Source organism: Nyctibius grandis, chromosome 18, assembly GCF_013368605.1.
Source record: "Nyctibius grandis isolate bNycGra1 chromosome 18, bNycGra1.pri, whole genome shotgun sequence".
NCBI lineage: Eukaryota > Metazoa > Chordata > Aves > Nyctibiiformes > Nyctibiidae > Nyctibius > Nyctibius grandis.
The window spans coordinates 10,895,847-10,917,404 of NC_090675.1; the positions used below are offsets into that span (position 1 = coordinate 10,895,847).

At 41.0% G+C, this 21,558-nt stretch overlaps 1 protein-coding gene across 1 annotated transcript; it reads right to left on the bottom strand.

Annotated features, from left to right (window-relative positions):
- Positions 1–3,217: 3,217 nt before the first annotated feature.
- NOS2 (nitric oxide synthase 2) lies at positions 3,218–20,313 on the bottom strand. Its single transcript, XM_068415427.1, has 26 exons — positions 20,210–20,313; positions 18,985–19,063; positions 18,362–18,484; positions 18,123–18,271; positions 15,925–16,087; positions 15,391–15,482; positions 14,853–14,994; positions 14,326–14,465; positions 13,743–13,917; positions 12,872–12,973; positions 12,053–12,247; positions 11,622–11,704; positions 11,261–11,405; positions 10,901–11,005; positions 10,687–10,736; positions 10,417–10,591; positions 9,798–9,930; positions 9,308–9,386; positions 8,233–8,411; positions 7,438–7,601; positions 6,728–6,938; positions 6,299–6,386; positions 5,737–5,858; positions 4,978–5,126; positions 4,034–4,228; positions 3,218–3,440 (listed from the first exon to the last, which is right to left on the bottom strand). Exons 1-26 carry the CDS (start codon positions 20,311–20,313, stop codon positions 3,327–3,329), a joined length of 3,456 nt encoding a protein of 1,151 aa, XP_068271528.1. The 3' UTR covers positions 3,218–3,326.
- Positions 20,314–21,558: the final 1,245 nt, after the last annotated feature.

Here is a 21,558-nt window from a genome sequence, read left to right on the forward strand (position 1 = left end):
TAAACCTTAAAACCAGAGGGAACCATTTTCCCAGCCCTGCCAGACCCTCCTGGCTGCCCAACACTCCTCCCAGGGCACACGAAACACCTCAGTGCAGCCACAGAAATGGTGGTTCACTCAGAGAAGACACCAAATAACAACACACAGATCAGGCTACAAATGACCTGCCCGAAGCACGATCTAGGAAAGCCGGACACAACACAGCCCAGCTCCGTCCTCCCCCAGAGCTCAGCCTGGCCTCGGGCACAAAGGCAGCAGCTCAAGCCCCCTCCTCGGGGCCCAGCCCTGGCCTCCCAGCAGGCTCACTGGGGCAGGCACATCTCCCACCCCCCCAGACCCCCCCTGTATTTCTGAATACACATTCAGGGAGAACCTCTGTGCGCAGCTATAACATAAAACATCATTTCAATCAAAAAAAACAAAAGCCTTTCACCTACCTGAACTCCTCCTGCCTTCTTTGTCCCAGAGCTCCTCAGCCTTGCACCTCGCAGCCATCCTCCTGCCGGCTCTGCCCCAAGCTCAGCTGTCCCTCATCACCCCACCCGGTGCCTGATCCCCCACACCTGCCTGGCCCCCGCCCGCTCCCCCCCTGCACCCAGCGCAGCACAACCACCACCCAGCTGGGCACCCACTGCACCTGGAGACACTCACATCTTCCCAGCCCCTACCCTAATGCAAGGTCTGAACTTCTGCCGCCCCTCAGCTATGCAGTGATGTACTCGTGTACCCTACCCACGTACTCCTACCCTTTTCCTCCAGGAAAGAGCTCAAGTTAATAGATGTTACTTAAAAACAGGCTAAAAGTGTGTACACACCGTTATTGTGATCAGTCAATGTTAGATTGCTCAACAAATTTCAGAAACACATTCCCCTGGCCGAGCTCTGGGTATTTACGGGATACAGGGCAGCCCAGTGACACACCCACCCAGCACGGGACCGATAACCCTCCACAGCAACCTGCAGTTTAGCAGGAATTTTACCAACGACCAGGAGCAGGTAGAGAACCAGGCTAAGGAAAAGGTCTGCACTTCAGTGCCCTGGCATGCAGCCTGGTGTGAATGCTGAACTCCATTATCACCAGGTAAGCTGGGTTTAAGTGTAAATGAAACAAGCCACTAATTGCTTCAGAAAGTGTTAATCTAGTTCTCGGTCAGGTCCCAGATCAGCCAGGTACAGAACCATGTCAGTAACTTTTAGCCCAGAACAGTTGCTCTGCCTCTAGCAGCATTACTCAAGTGCTTAAACTAATGCACAGGCTTAAATCCTGTACGGACCCGGGGCTGTAATGAACACTTAAATAACCACAGAACAGGCTATTTGATCATCTTCAGGATTTTAAAAGGTATATTTTGTATCTGGTTTCTTAAATGAAGTTTCATTTTTTATCTCAGAATAGAATAATTATCCCCTGACCTTAACATCTGCACTTTATCTTCCCCATTTATTTCTGTAGAAAAAGTAATTATACACAGCTTCAGATCAGCGCTGCAACTGAAGTTAACTTACAGTTGGGACCAGTTGAAATATATTCACGAAGAATTAAAACAGATCTCTGCTTTTCTTAGTCCTTTCCTTTAACTGCCTTCTCGCCTCTCTGCTAGGGGGAAATTTTTGCAATGGTGGAATTAATACGAAAAGGTCCTCCAATAGAACTTGCCCCATCAACCCAGAGTATATAAATGGGAAGTCATGCAGCTCCTGAGCTGGTACACAAACACGTGTGCCTCTTGCTCTGAGTCGTCGGAGGCCCGTGAAGGAACAGACACTTGTTTCCCTGGCTGGCACTGTTCAGTGGTGTCTCACACCTTCAGGACACGGCCTTATCTACGGGCACCCCAGTCTGCTCTCAGCGCAGTGTGAACAGCACGGCTTTATTTTTCCAGGTTTCTGACCCTCCAAATGACAGTGAACTACGGCCCTTTAGTGTGCAAGCGTTTCTAAAGGATTATGGTAATGCTTTAAAGCAAGTGATTACTTCGAAAAGACACCCGAGACACACAGAGAGCACCCTGGCAAGGAGATTCACCTCCCTGGTCATGCGCATGGAAAACGGGTGGTGCAGTGACACACCTCCCAAGAGGGCACGGAGCGTGTTAGCACTCTGAAGGATGGAACTTGCTGCTTCTGTTTCCCACTTTTGTTGGACTCATTGGAGCTCTAGGAGTCAGTGAGCCCTGGGCTTATGGAGAAACTTTCTTAACGGAAAGTGCAACTACTTTGTTCCATTTCCATCCCACCCCAAAAATCTAAAATTAGAAAACATCAATTAAACACAGTGTGAAATAATACTGAGGGAGAATATATACTAGGTGCCCATCAGGACCCCGTACTTGCCAGGAGCCTCCTCTGTCCTTTACTGTCTGTGTAGTGTTGTCTGACACGTCCTGTTCTCTGCCATCACTGTCCACACTCTTTCATCTATGCTGTATTTTTGATCTTATGTCTACGGCTGTCCTGAAGCACATGTGAAACACACTGTACACACATGGCACTGCTGACTTTTGAGTCTCAATTCCTCCTGCATCAGATTCCAGCTCCTGGAGACAAGGGAGGACAGGAAAATCTGCTTTTTTAGGCTGAAGCCAATAGGCAAAAAGAGGTACGTTTAATCCACACCAGCTTGTTTGTCTCAATATAAAGGCATCTTTTATTACAAATAAATCAAGTAAATCAGAGCATAGAATTCAAATGTACAAAGTGCTTTGAATTTTCTGAACCTTACAGCCATAGGCTCCGTAAAAACAACAACTCAGGTTCAAGGACCTGAATCACACAAAGCAGAATTCAAAACTACTACCTCTTCTTGCATATACATTTGAAATGTATGCAGCAGGTATTTCCCCTTATGAACCATTATATTATTACCTCATTTGCAAATACTGCTTCAGATTCAACAAGGCGTGTGACTGCACATTTCCAAGTGACACAACCATCCATTTACTTGCTTTGAAGTGAGGATAATATGCACAGCAAAACAATCTGATATAAATAAATCCAAAGATAAACAGTACACTTCAAAAAAAGATTTCAGTTCTAGCTTGTATAGTAAAAAACTCTAAATTTTCCCTGTATTTACAAAAAATAGCGATTTATACTAGCATAGACAGTGTTAAAAAAATAATTTGCATCTTCACTATTAAGATAATCTATTAAAAGAAGTTTCAGAATAAATAGCAACAAAAGTTAAATTTAATATTTTTCTTAATTAAGGCTGAGGTTTAAAAGTCAAATCCTACAATCATATACATGTGTATGATTTCACATGTATAAGAAAGAGGATTTGAGCCCTTGTTTTTTGAAGATAACAACAAATGTGCAAGTGTTGTCTAAAACATAAGTTGATTCATTCTTGGACTGGCAGGTTGCAAAGCTCTCACACCCCTTTTGACTTCACGAGGGAATACAGCCCCAAATATATCTTCATGGTATCGCTTTTGGCTCTGTAAAAAAAGCAAGGAAACCCAAGAGATGTATTAAATACTGCTAGCTCCTCCTTACGTAGCAGTTAAATAACTAAGAGTCTTTTTCATTCCCATGACTGGTTCTGTGATAGTGGACTTTTGTTACTGTCAATAAAAGGAACCTGTCTGAGTCCCAGACACGTGCGCTCCAGGACGAGTTCTGTAACAAAAGGGCTACAAAAAGCCAGCAGACCCTGGCACTGTGTTCTCAGCGATGGGCCCACTGATTTCTTAAACTCACTTTCCTCCGTCGGTACAATAAAGTCTCAAACTCTTGATGTTCCAGACACGCTGCAAAGCTGATGTCCAGGACCAAAGGGAGACACGGGGGGAAACGGTCGGTGTAAGAGAAGAACACCACGTGTCACTCTTACACCCTAACCAAACAGGCACTGAGTTTTAAATCGTGGTGGGTGGACTAAGCTGACCACTCAAAGCTTTTTCCCTTGTGCACTCTGCTGAAAAGAAGCCGATGGCAGCCCCCAGGACCTTGAGTGTGACTTTGAAGACTTCCATAACCCATCCTGGAACACTGTCTGACGGGAAAGAACGCCTCGCACACCACAGCCTACCTTTAGCTGGAAGAAATACTCCTCTGCCTGCTGCTCACTGAGGGTCAGGTTTTTTGCAAGCATCCCTTTCAAAGTCTGAGCCACATCCTTGGCCATGCGTACGTCTCCACAGACATACAGATGCCCTTCCTCCTTATGCAGGACGTTGCACACTTTGGTCTCCAACTTGCTTTGAAGAATGTCTTGAACATAGACCTTAGAAACAGAAAAAGGATCATTAGACAAGGTTTCTTAAATACTATGTTGGCTATTGGCTTTTCTAAATTCAATGTGGGTCTGTGTAGTAAGGTTCTAAATGCCCTGTCTAGTCCAGCTGTGTGTTGCACCACAGCAAAGGGGAAGAAAAACGTCCTCATGCTGTCTTTACAAGCTCCAGATTTGGAGGCTAGACCTGTCTTCTGATTAAACTAGAGCGGACTGAGACTCTTCTTTTTTAGAACCAGTTACAACTGACAAAGTCTCCTACCTTGCCAGAAGAGTAGGACAGCTGAAAAAAAGGACAGCTTAAGTGCTGTTGTTTTCTCCAATCAAGATTTCATCTAAGCAAAATTAATTTCCAGGGTCACTGTGTCATTGAAAGGGTGACAAATGGCCAGAGCCAACTCATTTCTAACATAACTAACAAACCCTGCAAAATTCAACGTTTCTGAAAATGTCCAGCTTCTTGTTTCAAAGGCTGTTTACACTTAAAGTTTTGATTATATGTCTATTATGTCTCTCTGTATGGCAGTGAGGGTTTTATATTTATCTAGCTTGCTCGTACCGAAGTACACAGTGAGATTCTTTATTTTGAAGGAGCAGGGCCTTTTGTCACTCGCTCACAATACACTGAAGCAAAATGCTGACATTTCTGTAAAGAACATTGTTAAACAGACCCCAAATCTTAACTTGAGGGACCATTCTGGAAGGAGCCAACCCTTACAGAACAAAGGAGCCAGCCTTACTTTAGCTTGGCCAGGTTGTCTGGAGTAAGCTGTATAGACTTCTTTCAGGACTCCCTTCCTCTTCATTTCCTCAGTTTCTTCTTTGTAGATGTGATCCACGTCTGGCTGCCGGCAGCCAAACACCAACATCATGTCACCACCTTTGATCCCTGAAACCAACAGTGGTAAGTTTTTTTTGTCTTTCCTGGTAAGGCCTAGTATCTCCTATGACTATTCCCAGAGGGCCCCGTTGTCACATCTGTCTGTGTACATCTGTCTGTACAGCTACCTTCTAATTAGCCTTTCTCACTAAACATCTGAGCAGCAGAGTGTGTGTGTGTGTGTGTGACAGCTGCTGATTTTAGGGTCCTGCTGTAGGACTGAACCTGCCTGAGTCCTTGGAGAACTATGTGGAATCACCTGTTGGAGCAGGTTCCCCAGTGGGCTGATACAGGTGGGCCAAAGCATTTCCTTTCCATATCGTGGCCCCGTGCGAGTGCCTGAGGCAGTCACTGAACACACAGTATTTACAAGGACACGTAGGCTGCTCCCTCCAAGTGACCAAATACCTCAAGACCACCAGAACGGTCTCAAGCGGGATGGAATGATGAGCTGTTTCAGTTCAGTGTTCAATCAGTCCTGGGATGACAGATCTCTATGGGGTTTACTTGGCTAATGTTTCTGGGTGTCTCCAAACAGAGATTTTGTTTGGAGGACTAGGGATGTCTTCTGCTGCTGAAGGAGTTACGGCCTCCCCCTTGTGCCAGTCCCCAGAAGTACCTTTCTTTTCCAAGTCATAGAGACGCTGCTGCCAGAAACTTCTGAAGGGAGCAATTCCTGTTCCTGGGCCGATCAGAATGCATGGCTTGCCTGGCTCCTCTGGGAGCTGGAATCCATTAGCACTAAAATGCAAAAATATTTTAATTAGGTAATTAGTTTATGACTGACTTCTCAGTGTCAGTTTCCTGAACGATTTTGAGCAGCACAGCCTAAGCTACCAATCTGAAAACAGTACTGGGGCTCAACTTGGTGAAGGTTGCTTCTTGTTTCCTGAGCTTTACCTGCTCTGCAGCAGATATGCTGCCAGCTGGGATGGTGTCATATGAATAGAATTCTTTCAGAATTTTCTAATGATTTATGATTTTACTCAACATAAGACATGGCCAAGGATCTCATCTCTGGAAGACAGGGAGTTCCCTCTCTTCTCAAACTCAGATATTCCAACTGGCACTCACCGGTCACTTGAAAATCATATGCAAACAATGAAAAAAACCACTGAAAAAGCTGAACTAAGAACCACTGTTGTTTGTTTTTTTTCTTTTTTTCTCTGTCATACACTCACCTGCGTATAAAGCATGGAACTACTTCATCGAGAGCTATCGTATTCAGCCATGTGCTGCACACTCCATGGTGCAAAGGCCCTTGTCCATCTAATCAGAGCAAAGGAAAACACCTCTGTCAGTATTCAAAAGCTCTCAGTTTTTTAAAAAAAAGCACAGTTTACACTTAAAATTCTGGTTTTTTGAGTAAGGGTATATCTGCTAATGATTTATAAAATAAGGATACGCTGATGATGCAGGATTTTAGCAAACCCTGACACAGTGTGAGCATCTGCACTGCAGTAGACTATTCTGCATGTACCCCAACACAAACTTTTTGTTACAGATATGCTTCGTGCCATATGTGGCATGAAGCCACAGGTTTTTTCTGAACCACAATGCAGCAGAAATATCACTTAATTAAGAGAGAAACAAAACCAACACTTCATTACCTCTTGTCCTGTAGTTTACAACTGCAACTGTCAGATGAATCTCTCTGGGTGTCACGTCACAGGAGGAACTGACAGAATAGTACCTGGGTTTCAGAACCGGCAGCTGAGTCAGTAAGAAAGCTGTTGAGACCTCAGCAGAAGGAAACTCCTCCAGGACCTCCAGGATGTTCGGGCTGTTGTAAAACTTCCATTTATTGTATTCTTCTGTGCTCTAAAAGCCAAAGGCCATTATCACAATGTAACTAGGTCATGCTGAGTTCAGGAGAGTAGCAAGCACTTACTGCACCCAGGAGTCATTGGTTACTTAAAGCAACATCCCTCTTACTCTCACAGTACCAAATTCTCTGACAAAAGTATCTACCAGCCCCTCTCCAACCCCTCCACCTGCAAACTGTAGAGTCTTTTAATAGTGTATCATCAGAGACTGCCATGAGGCAGGCAAGAGAAACAGGCAGGCAAAATGACCCACCCAGAACCACACAGGAAATACCAGATCTGAAGAAATCTCTTGATTCCCACGCCCAAGTTGAGGCACAAGACCACCCTTTCTCTCACTGTGGCTGGTTTTACAAGCACACAGAACATGTAACAAAGGGATAAAAATCAAGCACCGTCACTACAAAAATTTGTTAAGCTTCTGCTACACAGTAACAGGCATCAGATGGTCCAGCATACTGTACTTCTAACACAAATCTAGCCCTAATGCTTACCTGACATAAAACTTCCAGTCTCTGTTTGTCTCCTTCTGCTGTTACCAGCTGGGAGAGTTTTTTTAGCAGTTGTTGGGAGGGTGGAGTAGTGATATCAAGCAAGTATGTCAAAGCCTCGGGGAGTGTGCAGGCTGGAATCTTTTTGTCACTTGTCCAGTAGCCACCTGGAAATGAGGGAAATGAAAGAACACTTGGCAATTCCCACGGCATTGGACAGCTGTAGAGCTTTGCAAAGCCTAGTGTCCTTCAAAATATGACTTCAGACTAAGGTGCAGCAGGTCTAGGCCGTTCTAAAGAGAGGTTAATGTGAGGTTTCGAACTTTTTGTAAGGGGAGGATCTGATGCAGAGAATTGCACGATAACAAAACACCACTTTAAAATGAAAAGTCTTTGACTTGAGGAAATCGTATTTCTGTGTGTCAGAATCCTACGATTTAGCAGATTGGTCCTCCTAAGATGGAAAAGATGGTCATGACATGTAAATCTATTTTAGGACGCTGACATGTAGTAACAATAAGCAAACTCTGTTGATTAATTTAATTGCAGTCAATGGCCAATTCAGCAACTGCATTACTAAGTGTTAACCCAGGATAACTCTGCGAACACACCATGAACTGCCAGAGTATGCAACATCAGAATCGAGAGTTATAATAATAACTAAAAGCATCAATAAAATCCTACTGAAACTTAAGAAAAGGATAATAGAATCAAATTCAGTCTATAAAAATTCTCAGGAATTTTAGAGAAATCTGTCAAACATCCTCCTGTTATTTTATCTAAAGACAACCAACTTACCATCAGTGCAGGTTTCCAGTCTGATAGTCTGATCAGCTGGAGGGGCATCTTTGACACGTGCAATGAGGCCTTGGACTAATTCTGGCTGGTTGCCTGGGAAAATCCCAATATGTTCTCCGGGCAGGTAGTGCACTTCCTGATTAGTCTCACAGGAAAGCTTAACTAGAATGGTAACACGACTAGATACAGAAAAAAAGAAATCACACAGATCTTGGTTACGTCGACAGGATTTCCCCTGAATTGTGCAGAAAAGGAATCAATCTGAAGTGACAGCTGGCAAGGGCCTACTTGTGTTCATTACCAAATTATCAGACCAGCTTAGCACTTCACGGAGACTTCAACAAGTAATAGTCCACATATGTGAAGTACTTGTCTCAAAACAAGACGCTGAAGTGCTGCCTGATCTGTCCAGTATAGAATAAACGTGCCTGTGATCAGCCAACGAAAGGACGTGCAGCTCTGCTGAAGGGTCACATCTTAAACCAGCTCAGATGACTTCCCATGACTTTATTTAGAACGGGGATGAAAGAGACCTGCCAGAGGATGCTGAAGAGCCATTCATAGATGCAATTTCTGAGACAGACGTTAGCACTGATTATCCTTCCATATTCTTTGTGTATTGTCTTGTCTCAGCTTGCTTTGCAGTACAGCTGAATGCAGCACCTTCTTGCACTATACCTTTTTCTTTTTTTTCTTTTTTTTTTTCCTGCCAAGGGGCAATTTTTCCCTTAAATGAAGTAAACAATTGCCTAGCATGTGGCATACCAAGCAAGGGAGAGGGACCATACACCTGACCTTCCACATTTAGTAGGTATCAAAAGGCCATATCAAAGTTATTTATTTCCCTGTACTCCTGAGACTCTACGGGGAAGTTAGCCCCTATCTAAACCAGAGCTAAGACTGTATGTATTCTTGTGGTCTTGTGATAATGATTTACTTCTACTAATGATGGTACAAAATTCATATATATTTCTTAATAACTGTGGGGAGAAGATGTTTACAACCAGGCATTTCAGATGTTTAAGATTTTAGTAAAATGTAGTATTGCAGTATTAAAAAGAATGAGGTACCGTACCTGGATTTTAAACTTTGAAGATTCTGTCTGAATTTCAGCTTCATGGGAATTACATCCTTGGTGTGAATGTTTGCAAGTGCTGTTGAGAAAAGAGGACATGACTCATAGCAATTTTGTGATTAGGTTTGTTTAAAATGTCTTCAACTAATGCTCAGAAAAGAACTGAACCATGCCTGCCCTAGAATGCAATATACTTTCAGTCAGTTACGTGTCCTATATGCATGCCTCCTCTGACTAAAAGTAGTTCATCTCAGCTTTTGTTCTTCCGGGGGTGTCAAAATGTATGTTAGTTCTGGTGTTCTGATATTATTGCACTGGAAAACATAATGATTTATGCAATGTAAACCAATGTCTTTTTTTCTCTGACCACTGTACTTTATCATATGCATTCTACCATCTAGCAGGACCAAGATAACTTCTAGAAAACGTTTACAGTTCAGACCTATCTGAAGCAAAATGGACAGAGGAAGTGGAAGGTGGGAGGTAATACCTCTAGGCAAGTCCATGGTTTGAGAGTCAAGCACTATCCTGTAGTTCTTAGGATCCCAGCTTTCATCAGAGGTATATATCTCAGGCAACTGAATACTGTTTTTCCCACGGATGTTAAAAATGTCACAGGCAGTCTAGAAAAAAAGAAAAAAATAAGGCTATTCATCGTAAAAAAAATATTCTTAGTGTTGTTATAATCCTAATGAGGAGATATCAATTTCACAGATTGCTATTTTTTATTGCTTCTGGTGAGTTCCGTGCTGTTATAGGGGTTCAGCGAGTTCAGTAAGGTTCCACTTCTATACCAGTATAGCTAAAAAATGGATCTACTTCACAAAATTCTGATGTTTGATGGAACCACCCTTGTTCATACTGAGCATTCCATTATCCAAAAGGTTTCATAGAACTTTATGTGAATAATAAAAGATAATAGAAAAGGGGCCCAGTTCCCTCTTCAACTTAGGCAAGCAGTAGAAAAGAGGGGAGCTCGAAATTCAGATACAAATTCAGATTGTTTGTTTTCCTTCATTTCCCCCCATCTTTATGGGACGCTAGTGAATACTGAAATAAAATGAATGAATGAACAAACTAAAATACCAGCTAACTGTTTATATAGTCACCTTGAAAGCACTGACTGCCCACGTGCGAAAGGCCTCTTCTTGCCCGTTGAGTTCATCTCCTTCACCTATTGGCGTGAGCCGAGAAGCCCCTAGTTGGGCCAGTTTTTGGTCAATGGCATGAGCAAAGGCACAGAACTCTGGATACATGCTGGATCCCAAACCAAACACAGCATATCTGCAGGAGGAGACAAAAATAAGATCGCTATGTTATGCTAAATGAAATGCAAATGGACTCAATCACCTGCAAACCAAACAACAAAGTATTTTTACCTGATTTTTTTTCTCAGCAGTTTCAGGGTGAGCAAGGAGTTCTTCAAGGTCTGTATGAAAATTCATAAAATGCTTGAGGTTAGAAAAATACTTTGATTTAAAACACAAGTGAGACCCTAATCCATATCTTACTCAAGTACATGGGACAAATGAAAGGGTTGTCTTTGATCTCAGTCTTTGAGTTGAGCCTCACATATACTGAGGTGAATATTACCTTTCCGTTATTTGGAGCATCTCCATTGCCAAAAGTGCTAGTGACCACTAAAAGAAGTGATTCTTTTTCCAGGTTACCAATGTTGTACTCATCCATGCACAGAACCTGGAAGGCATAAAGCTCATGAGAAATTGCTAGCAGACATCAGAACTAGCATTAGATATCTCTGTGATTGTCAGATGACTGTTGACTACACTGACAAGGCATTATGCTAAACGAATACAAAATCAAAGTTCTAGTCCAACTTATATTTATGGAACATTCAAAACATAGGTTTAGAGAATGAAAAAGCTTGCAGAAGCTGATAAAACTAGCCAAACTTCTCTCTCCATTTAGTGTGGATGACTTATACTTTCTTACCTTAGTGTTGAAGGCACAGCTGAACAAGCTGCACAGACTGTGGGCTAGTGTTTCAGATTTTCCCGTCTCTGTTGCATAGATTACAGTGACCTTGGACCTGGTTGCCATTGTTCGTAGCATAAGTGAAGATGCAAAGAGTACAGCCCTGGGGAAAAAAATAATTACATATAATTTTTAATATAGCTACACAGTAATTCAGATTGAGTCACAAACAAGCTAGGAAAGACTGGTTTTGGGCATGGTTTTTCCTTGGAACATGGTTCAGAAGCAATACACTATAGATAGCCCTACAGACAGCCCTGAATAAGAATCTTAGATATGAATATTGGACAAAAGCATGAAGACTCTTATTTGAACTTACTTTGCCAAGATCCTAAACTTTATTTCTTTTTTCTTTGGCCTCCGTGTCTCATCATGCCAGACGTGTGTTTTCCACGCATCCACCTTTTTTAAAAAAAAAAAAAGTTAAGCTTCAGGTAAGAAATGTAAAATAATAAATAAATGTATATCTTTGAAAGGGCCAGATTAAACAGAATCTGTATATACAATCCACTATGTACAAATACGGGATCAGTCTCTGTAGCATTAAATTGCATTTTAATTACAGCTTGAGAATTCAACAGAACTAACACAACCTTCCACTGTACAATAGATATTGCCTGCTATTTATGAATCTCTGTAGTTAACTTGCATTAGCCAGGGCTTTTCATTCAGACTTCTTCAGATCCCACATTTATCACCTGCACTGCTGAAGCTGTCTACTAGAATAATATTTTTTTGGATAATGTGTACCTGGTAGTAATAGAAGGGAGTGAGGACATAGTTCAACATCTCCTGGTGGAACACGGGCGTTATGCTCCCTGACATAGGAGGTACCAGCCACACCCAGTCCGCCGGGCAGCCTCCTCGCACGCGGTACTCGTTCTGCATGTATTTCATGAAGGACTCAGCAGCTGAGTGGTGATCCATGATAGTCACATTTTGTTTCTAGAATAATTGCAAAAGGAAAGACTTACATTAAAAAGCCTATTCTGCTCTTCTTCCTGATTTAGTTAAAGTAGTCCTTCTGCTTTGGTTAATGTTTCAAGGACTTTATTCAGTGCTGGGAAACAATTACAATCAGCAACTATTATATAGATACAGGTCGAGGTGGACCTTTGATTAAGGATTCTTACATCCTTTTTTTTTTTTACCTCTCCAGCTCTGGGAGTGCATGCTGAAAAGCCTCTGATCCATTTTTACCCATCTTTGTTATTGTTATGATATGTTAAATAAACTGTAATTGTAAATCAGAGATATTAATCCAATGGCTTTACATAGATTTTGACACTTCGACATAAGTGTTGAAAGGATGAACAATCTTGCCCTTAACTTCCTTTTCTTTTGTCTGCCTTCTGCCTTCACCTGAGATTTTTTCTGGCAACAATAGAAAATATGGATTCCTCTGCTTTCCCAGGTGTAACTCAAGAATAACTGTATTGGAATCACACTGATAACCTCCACTGAGCATTGGCCCATTGGCACTATATTAGTATAAAGCTGTTATAAGTGAAAGGAAAAAGAGACACTCAATATTCAGTGTCTCTCCAGGTACCAGAGTCATTGACTTACCTGGAAGCTGTAAAGCACAGCCACATTTATCTCAACAACAGCTCGGTCTTTCCATAACGATGAAAGTTTGTTTGTTTCCAGTCCCATTCTTCTCCCTACCTCCTACATGTGAAAGAGAGAGAGAAAAGGGAAAAGCAAATTTACTACGTGGGACTTAGACCTCATGGTTTCTCCACCTCATCACATTAATATGCAGGAAAAAGTATTGCAGAAGGGGGAAGAGTCAGTCTTCTGCTGGGGAAAGTGATGGCAGCAGAAACACTTGAGATTAGAAGGTGAACTTGAATTATGGAATTCTGCTTCTTGAGGCTATTCCAGTTTGGTAAAGTGGGAGTAGTTCTCTCCTGGACTAAATGGTTTAAAAAGTGGCAGTATCTGGTTATAAGTCATCATTATTAATTTGTACTGGTGAGGTGTCTAAGACCTGCAGCTAACCACCAGGACTCCACTGCCTTGTCAACAGCAGACTGGAACTGACATAAATATACCTCTAAGAAATGTACAGTCAGAGATTAAAACTCCTGAATCAGCAGGACTCGGGGTAAAATTGGGGAAGAATTCCATTTGGACACCATTTGCTATTTTTTTTTTTTACAGTTGCAGTTTCACCATTCTATCCAGCTATTTGGAACAGATACTGTCAGAACACTGTAAAAACCATCACACAATCTGGCAGTCATAATCTTGGCAGAAACTCAAGATGTCCCACAATAGTCAGGATATTGTGTCAGGTTAGCACTGAAGTGTTAGTGTGATGTAAAAACAACACCCATATCCCAGCAAAGACTGACAGCGTCTCTTTTTCAAAAATGCTTCACCCACCCAGTTCACTCCCTTGGCAGATCAGCACACTTCTGCTGCAGGAGGTTACCTTTAGGATGTTGTACCGCTGTACGTCACAGAAGTCTCGCACTCCTATCTCTGTCCCCATGTACCAGCCGTTGAAAGGACACCCAGTAAACTCCAGGCCTCCCACCTCAAGAAGCATGTTGGCAACAGCAGGCAGTGCATACCACTTCAGATCTAACTCCTTAAACCACTCGTACCTGTTAAACAAGCATTTTGATTTATTACTTCATGTGTCTCTTCTTCCTTTAGGTGATAACCAGAACAGTCCAGGAAGATAAAGAGTACTAACTCTAGGAGAAATGACCCACGAAGCACAGTCTGCATACTCTACATGTGCATTACACTGGTATAAGAAATGATGATTTTGTTAAATTCTGAATGATTGAAATGTAGATTGGGAAAAAAAGATTTCCAACAAAATTGCTATTGGCTTCATACTTTAAATCCCATTTCATTGTTCTAACAGGCATTTTATCTTTCAGGACAATTTACCATAACTTCATCCTAACAAAGAACTCACAAAATGACTGCCACAGGCGCAGGCTGATAACCTGCCAAGGTGAGGCAGAGGCAAAAATGCAATTATTTTAATCTTGCGTGCTTACTTTGGATGCTCCATTGGCACTTCGAGGACAATTTCTGGCGGGAATTCAAATATTTCTGGGTCTTGGCCATTTGCTTGGAGAACGAGTGGAACTACATCAAAGCGGCCATATTTCGGCTTCCACCCAAGCTCAATGCACAACTGTAAATAAAGAAAGTACATTTTGGGTTTTTTTAGGTTTCCCCCAGATTTGAAGACAAAAGAATGTTAACCCTCTATAAATTGTAAGTGATAAAGGTTATCTTTCCCATTCAAACGATGTTGAGACATGTTGTTCAAGTACTGATTGTGTCCCTGACTTAAGGGGAGCCTTAGCTCACCCTGTTCTGAGATGGAGGGGAGTATTTTTTATATCAGGATTGTAAGAAGTTATTGCTCCAGCCTGCACATAGACCTGTGGGGCTGGACATCCCATTCACTCCTTACTGCCATACTCCCCACCCACTCTGCGTAAACACACAAGAAAAAAAAAGACAGATGGGTTAGACAAGACGGAAAGCAGTTGTCATTCTGTATTTAGAACTGTACCTGTGTGAACTCCACACTGGCAGGGTCTCCTACGACAGACCCATCTGGCATTTGATATCCAGCATATCGGATGAGCTGGCTGTTCCAAACACGAAAATCGTGTTTCCCATCAGTCCTCTGGGGGAAGACAGTGATGGCTGATCTGCCAGAGAGACAATCAAATCCCATTACACCACAGCAGCACATCAAATACATTCTAATTATTAAGACATAAATTGTTACCAACAGCAGGTATTTTATATTTCTAAAATAAACATCAATAGAAATGAAATCATTCATCCTCTCTACCCACCTCCCTGAATCTACAAACCATCTCTTTTCCCCAGGAATTACAGAAATTTTGCAACATCAGCCATGAAAGTTACAGAATTTCTAAATGGCTGATGGTACACGAGAGAACATATAACTACCAGGAGAATTAAGAGCAGAGACAAGTTGTCAAACTATTTAGACAGACAATTTCAAGTCTTATGTAGAGTTTTGAACCCAGATCTGGATGTGATTTTTGTTGTTTAAAACTAAAATTAAAGAGACTTACCTTATATTCCCATTGTTTGTCGCATACTGAACATGACGACAGATATGCTCAAACATTTCCTTTGCTGTTTTACAATCACGTGCATCAAATACCTGTTGTGTTTCCAAAAGAAACATAAAGAAAAAACTGATTTTGAAACAGTAACGTAAGCTCATTATTTTTCTTATGCATTTAAGGAAATGAAAGATTAAGGAAAAAAGTGAAACGAAAAAACAGTATTTCTCAATTTAATTGTAGCTCCACTAGGAAAGGTTCATTTTTATTGTTCTCATATGCATCATTTGCACATGTAACAATCCTCCAAGGACCAAGAGATGCACCTGGTTCCACAACATAGTTGCTTCCTATGCTAGCACTCCTACATGTTTTCATTCAACTATGAACCAGAGAACTACAAAAAAAAATGTTGATCTTATGATATGTACAGGAGGGAGCAGTCCTCAGTTGAAGGAACTGGCATATTATACCAAAGGACATTCTTCTGATTCACAGCAGATGACCTTTTGGCCCATAATGTCTAGACTCACAGGTTACCTGTAGGTTGGACCACTGGATTCTCCCAATACACCTAGGCGCATTCCTCCAGGCCTGTTTGGCAGCAAAGATCAGCTCGGCCTTTGTCAGGTGGTAGGTTCCTGTTGTTTCTATCTCCTTGGTCACTGTTTCCAGTCGGACCAGGTGTTCTTCTATTTTCAGCCTTTTGAACGGGAAACAGCATGAAAAGAAACAATGAGAATTTCATTACTTAGAACTGATTTAAATTGCAGACATTCTCCTGATGTTCTGGGTCAAGAAGAGCACAGGCATTGCTGAAGCCATAAAGCTTTTGAGCATCCTTTTGCACAAGAAGCCTTCTACTTCCATTGCTGAATTTATCTGCCAGGATGCAGGTAGATTTCCAGGGAGGGGATTAGCATCTGTGTAGGCTGAGTTATGGCAGGTTTGGATAAACACTGAAAAACCTGTCCCTGTTATAAATCTGGATGTGAAACAGGTCAGCATAAAATACTCTGTCCTTTATGAAAACATCCATCGCCTCATGAAGTCAGCAATTTCACTGTGCTTTGGCTGTGAGCAGTCACCATCGTCTGCTCCCCACCTCCCCTCTACTGCACCACCCGTCTGTCCCCAGAGCACAGCGGTTATCTATGGCAGCAGTCTAGGGCCCGAGGCTTTTCTCAAAAAGCAGGGGGTATTCCAGGTAAAGGGAAGAGTTAAGTACATAGAACGCTGACTGAGGACTACTGAGGAGAATTTTTCCTGGCTTCAGAATTTAGGAACTGTTCTTATTGAGTGCAAATGACAGAGCTTATTAGCCTATGAAGAAACTAACACACTAGAAATTTAAGTAGCGACACCATCCTTTCACCACCCAACACATGGACTGATCACAAGCTTTTCTGTGTAAATTTTCAGTTTAAATTTGGATTTTCTAGATTAGTTTGGAAAAAATGGTCAAATCACAAGTAAAAGAAAAGTAGAGAACACGCCAGCTTCAGCCCAGAAGTAGGATTATAGTGACTGTCCTCTCAAAGCTCTATTATTTTCACAGGGGCACAGCTCTTCTGAGCAAAGTAAGTAGGATTTTCATTCCTAAAAGGAAGTGCTGAGCAATTCCTTTGTCAGGGAAACCAACTCTAAAATTCTTTAGCTTGATAACAGAGAATGAAGTCAAAACATTACGAAATATTTATCACAGCACAGACAAAAATTGTTTTGTTGGCTTACAGATAGAATGAAAATAGCCTGCACTGTCTGAGAGTTTTCACATTTTCAACAAGATGAAAGATCAAGGGCAAGCACGTAAGATAGTGTAAATCAACGTGATCAAATAGCCATGAGCAGAAACACAGAGATGTGCAAATGTAATACGCTGGCAAGTGAGCACAGCCTGTGTGTAAGACAGGGACTTTCAGAAAGATTCAGGTGGAAGAAAGCTTTGTAGAAGAGTTCAAAGTGTCTAAAGAAGTAGCCATTATGTGGCTGAGTCCCTTTGAAAGTCTGACAATGTTTTATAATGGGATGAGCAAACATTGAATTGTCACGTGAAAACTTTGTCACTGCAAACTCTTGGATCCCAACCAGATGTTTGAGCTTTTCCTGCAACAAGATGTCTCTGCACCATGTCCATTTTTGCAAAAACACAAACCTCTTCTTCGAGGCTAGAGCATCCCTCTCAGCATGCTCGGTAAGCTTATGTTGATGATAGCACAGAGCAAGGTTGAGAAGCAAGAGACTGGCCTTCCAATCTCTGGCTAAAGCCTTGAGACTCAAAACAGAGAACAAAAGAACACAGAGAAAAGATACTTGGAACAGCACAAACAAAAAGCATTACCCACATTATTCACGCCTAAGACTGATCTGAGCAGGAGCTGATCCCATTAACATCCAATGTTAAGAAAACAAGGTGACTTTCTGTAAGAGAGTCCTAATCAAGCTGCTTATTATAAACATACTATAATGCAACACACTCAGAAGGGATGGGGCTGAGGAATGCACTGTACAGAGTCCATTTCTGTATTCCCATGACCTGGGATTGGCTGATACAGCATATAAAGTGCAGCAATAGTTTTATTTACCCTTTCTATTAGTCCTTATCTATTTTTTGAATGCATGCTGTGTAACGGGATAGTCACTGATAGCTGTGAAGAAACCAAACACTCCTATAGTCTCACAGACAGGTAGGCAGGTACAGGACTTTTATACCAAACATGAAGGTAAAGTTGGCTTACTCTTTAAAAGAATTGTAGTACTGCTTGATAAAGTCTATTGCCTGAGGTAAAAGCTCTGCTGGTGGAACTGGCCCATCTCTAGTACCTCTCACCAGGCCCTTTGGGGTCATGAGTGCCCCTTGGCAGGCTTTGGTCCGGCAGTTGATAACCTGAAAAACAATAAAATGTCAAAAAACAATGTTGCACTCTGTATCTTCTCAAAGTTATGAAAAATCACTGTTCAGGTTTCCATATCTTACCTCCTTTGCTGTCAGGTGTAGCGTGTCAAGAAAGCTGGATCCATTTTCCAAGTTTCTTACTTTTACATGTCTTGGACATCTTGATATTTGGTTTGAAGCTTTGATACCTTCTTGGGGAGGGTTCTGGACAGAGAAAAGATAAAAATACATACTGTCTTCAGGCCTATTAAATACCTTAAAGCTTCATTTTATATTTTATTTGACCATTAAAATGCTGCAAGTTAAATTCAAGAAACTAGGTATAAATGTGATCTTCTCCAAACTGAGTATTTATTCATTTGAGTACAAAACTATTGACTTAATCCACAGTTTGATATGTCTGTGAACCAGACAATTTTAGAGAAAGGACATGTTTGTTACTAAAGGCTGGGTTTTCAAAGGTGAATAAAGGACTCAGGCACTCCAATCCCACTGGGTCACCCCTTTCCCTTAAGTCTTCCCAAAGCTGCTTTTTGTTCAGAAAAGATCTTCCATCCAAAGATCTCAGAGCAGTCCTAACCTCACGCAACCACAGTTACTCCTCATATGAGAACTTTGAGAAGTTTTGAGCAGGAAGCCCAACCCGTGTGAACTGTTAGTCTCGAACAATGACGCTAGAAACAGACCTCTCTCCCATCACTGGCCTTTGCTGAAGTTATGCTAGGTGGCATCTCTATCCGCTTCTTGCTCAGATCATATAATTTGTCATCATCATTTTCTAAGCTTTAAAAGAGAGAAAGACAATTCAGTACAACGCAATGTGCTTAGTTTTTTGTTAGTTTTACCTGCAGCATCAGTAGGGAGATGCTCAGAGGTGCCTCTGAAAGAAGCACTGAGTCAATAAGCCAACCATTCGCATCAGCGTGAGGGGTGGAGTGGACTAGAAGCAAATAGTAAAGCTACAATCACCCTTTCCAGATCACTATGTGGGAAGGAAAACAACAGAATGGCCTGGAATGGTAAAGGTTGAGTATCATTGCTGTAAGCTATACAAAGGACATCTGTAGAACTATGATTTGGCCAGAAAATACTTCGAGGTATTAAACAAAGAGGCTGAAGTCTTCAGGGAAATGTATGAAAATTTCAGCTAGGTCCAGTCTCCAGCTTATTAAGCAAATAACATACTTCTATATTAATTTCCTTTGTTTTCCGCATTAAGTCTTACTTTCTGAACCCCTACTTTTTAATTTGGATATCAGGTCTCAGAAGATGTTCAAAAACACCCGAGAGGCATCCAGACCACGAACTCCAAACAAAACCCTTAGTTTGGAGAGGGCAATGATGGGTTTTAGCTAGCAGAGCATACGTGATCGCCCACTTCCAATAGTTAGCTTCACGTATCTTCACATTTGAATATAAACTACTTTGAGCAATGACAGGAAAGGGTAGGGAATGGGCAGAGAAAGAAATGGTATGCAATAGGAAACTGAAATAAGAAACAGCCTGAAAATTGAGAAATGTAATATGCATGTGCAATTTATTTTATACAGTCTTGTATAAATTGTATCACAGAAATACTTTACCAACTTAACTACAGCATTAATAATCACTTTGCTAATTTTTATAGCATCACATGCCTTCTAAGTCCTAGCATACTTGAAACCATTCTAACACACTAAATAAATTTAGAACTATGAAAGAGAAAGCAATATGATACCCTTCCTCAAGCATTGTATAACTTAAACACAAAAGCTTAAATGTACCTTACCAAGTCAACACCCCGCAGTGACCCCCAGGGACAACTGCTCTGTGGTTAATATCACTGCTTTGGAAACACATTACAGGTTTCTGCAGAACCCACGTCACTTAATATCTTCCCTTTCCAAACGAAAGAGAAACTATGAAACCATTAAAAGACAAAGATCTTACCCATGGATCTTATTTTTCTCCACGTTATTATTGATATCCTTCTCTTCAGAGGACTGGCTCTTAGCTGCACGAGGTTTGAACATGAACTGCCACGGGCACAACATTTTGTGTGCTTTATTTATGATTTCAGTTCACAGTGCTGAAACCTTGTTTTGTGTGATGGGAGAACTCTTCTGAGGAGGGAAAAAAACAAGGTCAGAAACTCACCAGACTAACTGATCTGATCTAATTCACGTCCTGTTTCTAAAAATGAAAATTGCTTGACTCTCATAGCAGTGATACTAAAACTGACACTTCTCTCTGTCAGTGTAATGCTGCAGCCATACCTTACTGAAATACCAGCAAGAGAATTTCATATGTCCCCCAGTTACATGAAACAGCAAATATCAGTGTCTGAGAAAACCACACGCATGCTTTGCTTCTACAAAAAACATGTCTTGAGACTTGTTTTTTTTTTTAAGTTCTGTGTTTTTCAAAAGTTTGTTAAGTGTTATTAAATGTTCTGTTAATTCACATCACTATATGTTAGCTAGGGAAAGCCACGTAAAATGTTGCTGTGTTATTCACATAGTAATGGGAAAAAAAATTAGTTTGTAAATTAACCAATACATTTTGCAATGTATTCATCTGCCAGATGAAGTAAAGCAGAATTAAACTCAGTGCTTGAATCAGGTTCATAACAGAAATCAAAAACAGATGTTTCAAAAAAAATAAAGATAAAGGAAGAAAATATATATTGCCACATATTGCTGATGTAAATTATGTATTATTTTGTTATTTATATTGCTTTTCAGTAAAAGTAAAATTTCTATTGCTGGGCTCCCAAGATGCTGTCTGCTGGAAAATCACACAAGAAAAGGAATGCATGCAACTATCTGTGCAGAAACTGTAAGGTGTCAGGACTTGTCTGCTACTCCAAGTAAAAGAAATAGTGTGTAACACACATTTCTCTACAATTACAAAACAGGAACAAATCTAAATTACTATTCTGCAATAAAAACATGCTGCAGTGTGCCTAAATATTTTTTTAAAACACAGGGGGAAAAAAGAGAAGGATAGGATAGAGAGAAAGAAAGACAAGAAAGGAAGAAATAGAAATAAAAAGGACAAAAATAAAAACAAAACTGAAAAAAACCAGAAAAACAATACACAAAAAAGAAGAAAAAAAAATTAAAAAAATAAATAGGAAAAATAAAAATAATAAAAAGAAAAAAGAAGAAAAGAAAGAAAAGGAAAAAAGAGAGATGAGAGAAGACACATTTTCCATTCATTAGCATTCAGAGTAAAAACTTGACTGCTTTTCATGTTCTCCACAACAGGGCTCTTTAAATAACATTTACAGTATCACC

Excerpts from the sequence above, each read along its gene's own strand:
- NOS2 (XM_068415427.1), bottom strand. The coding sequence starts at position 20,313 with ATGTTGTGCCCGTGGCAGTTCATGTTCAAACCTCGTGCAGCTAAGAGC. Across the intron at positions 18,272-18,361 it reads TACACCTGACAGCAAAGGAG|GTTATCAACTGCCGGACCAA; the intron begins GTAAGATATGGA and ends ATTGTTTTTCAG. Across the intron at positions 9,931-10,416 it reads GGGCAGTCAGTGCTTTCAAG|ACTGCCTGTGACATTTTTAA; the intron begins GTGACTATATAA and ends CTTTTTTTCTAG.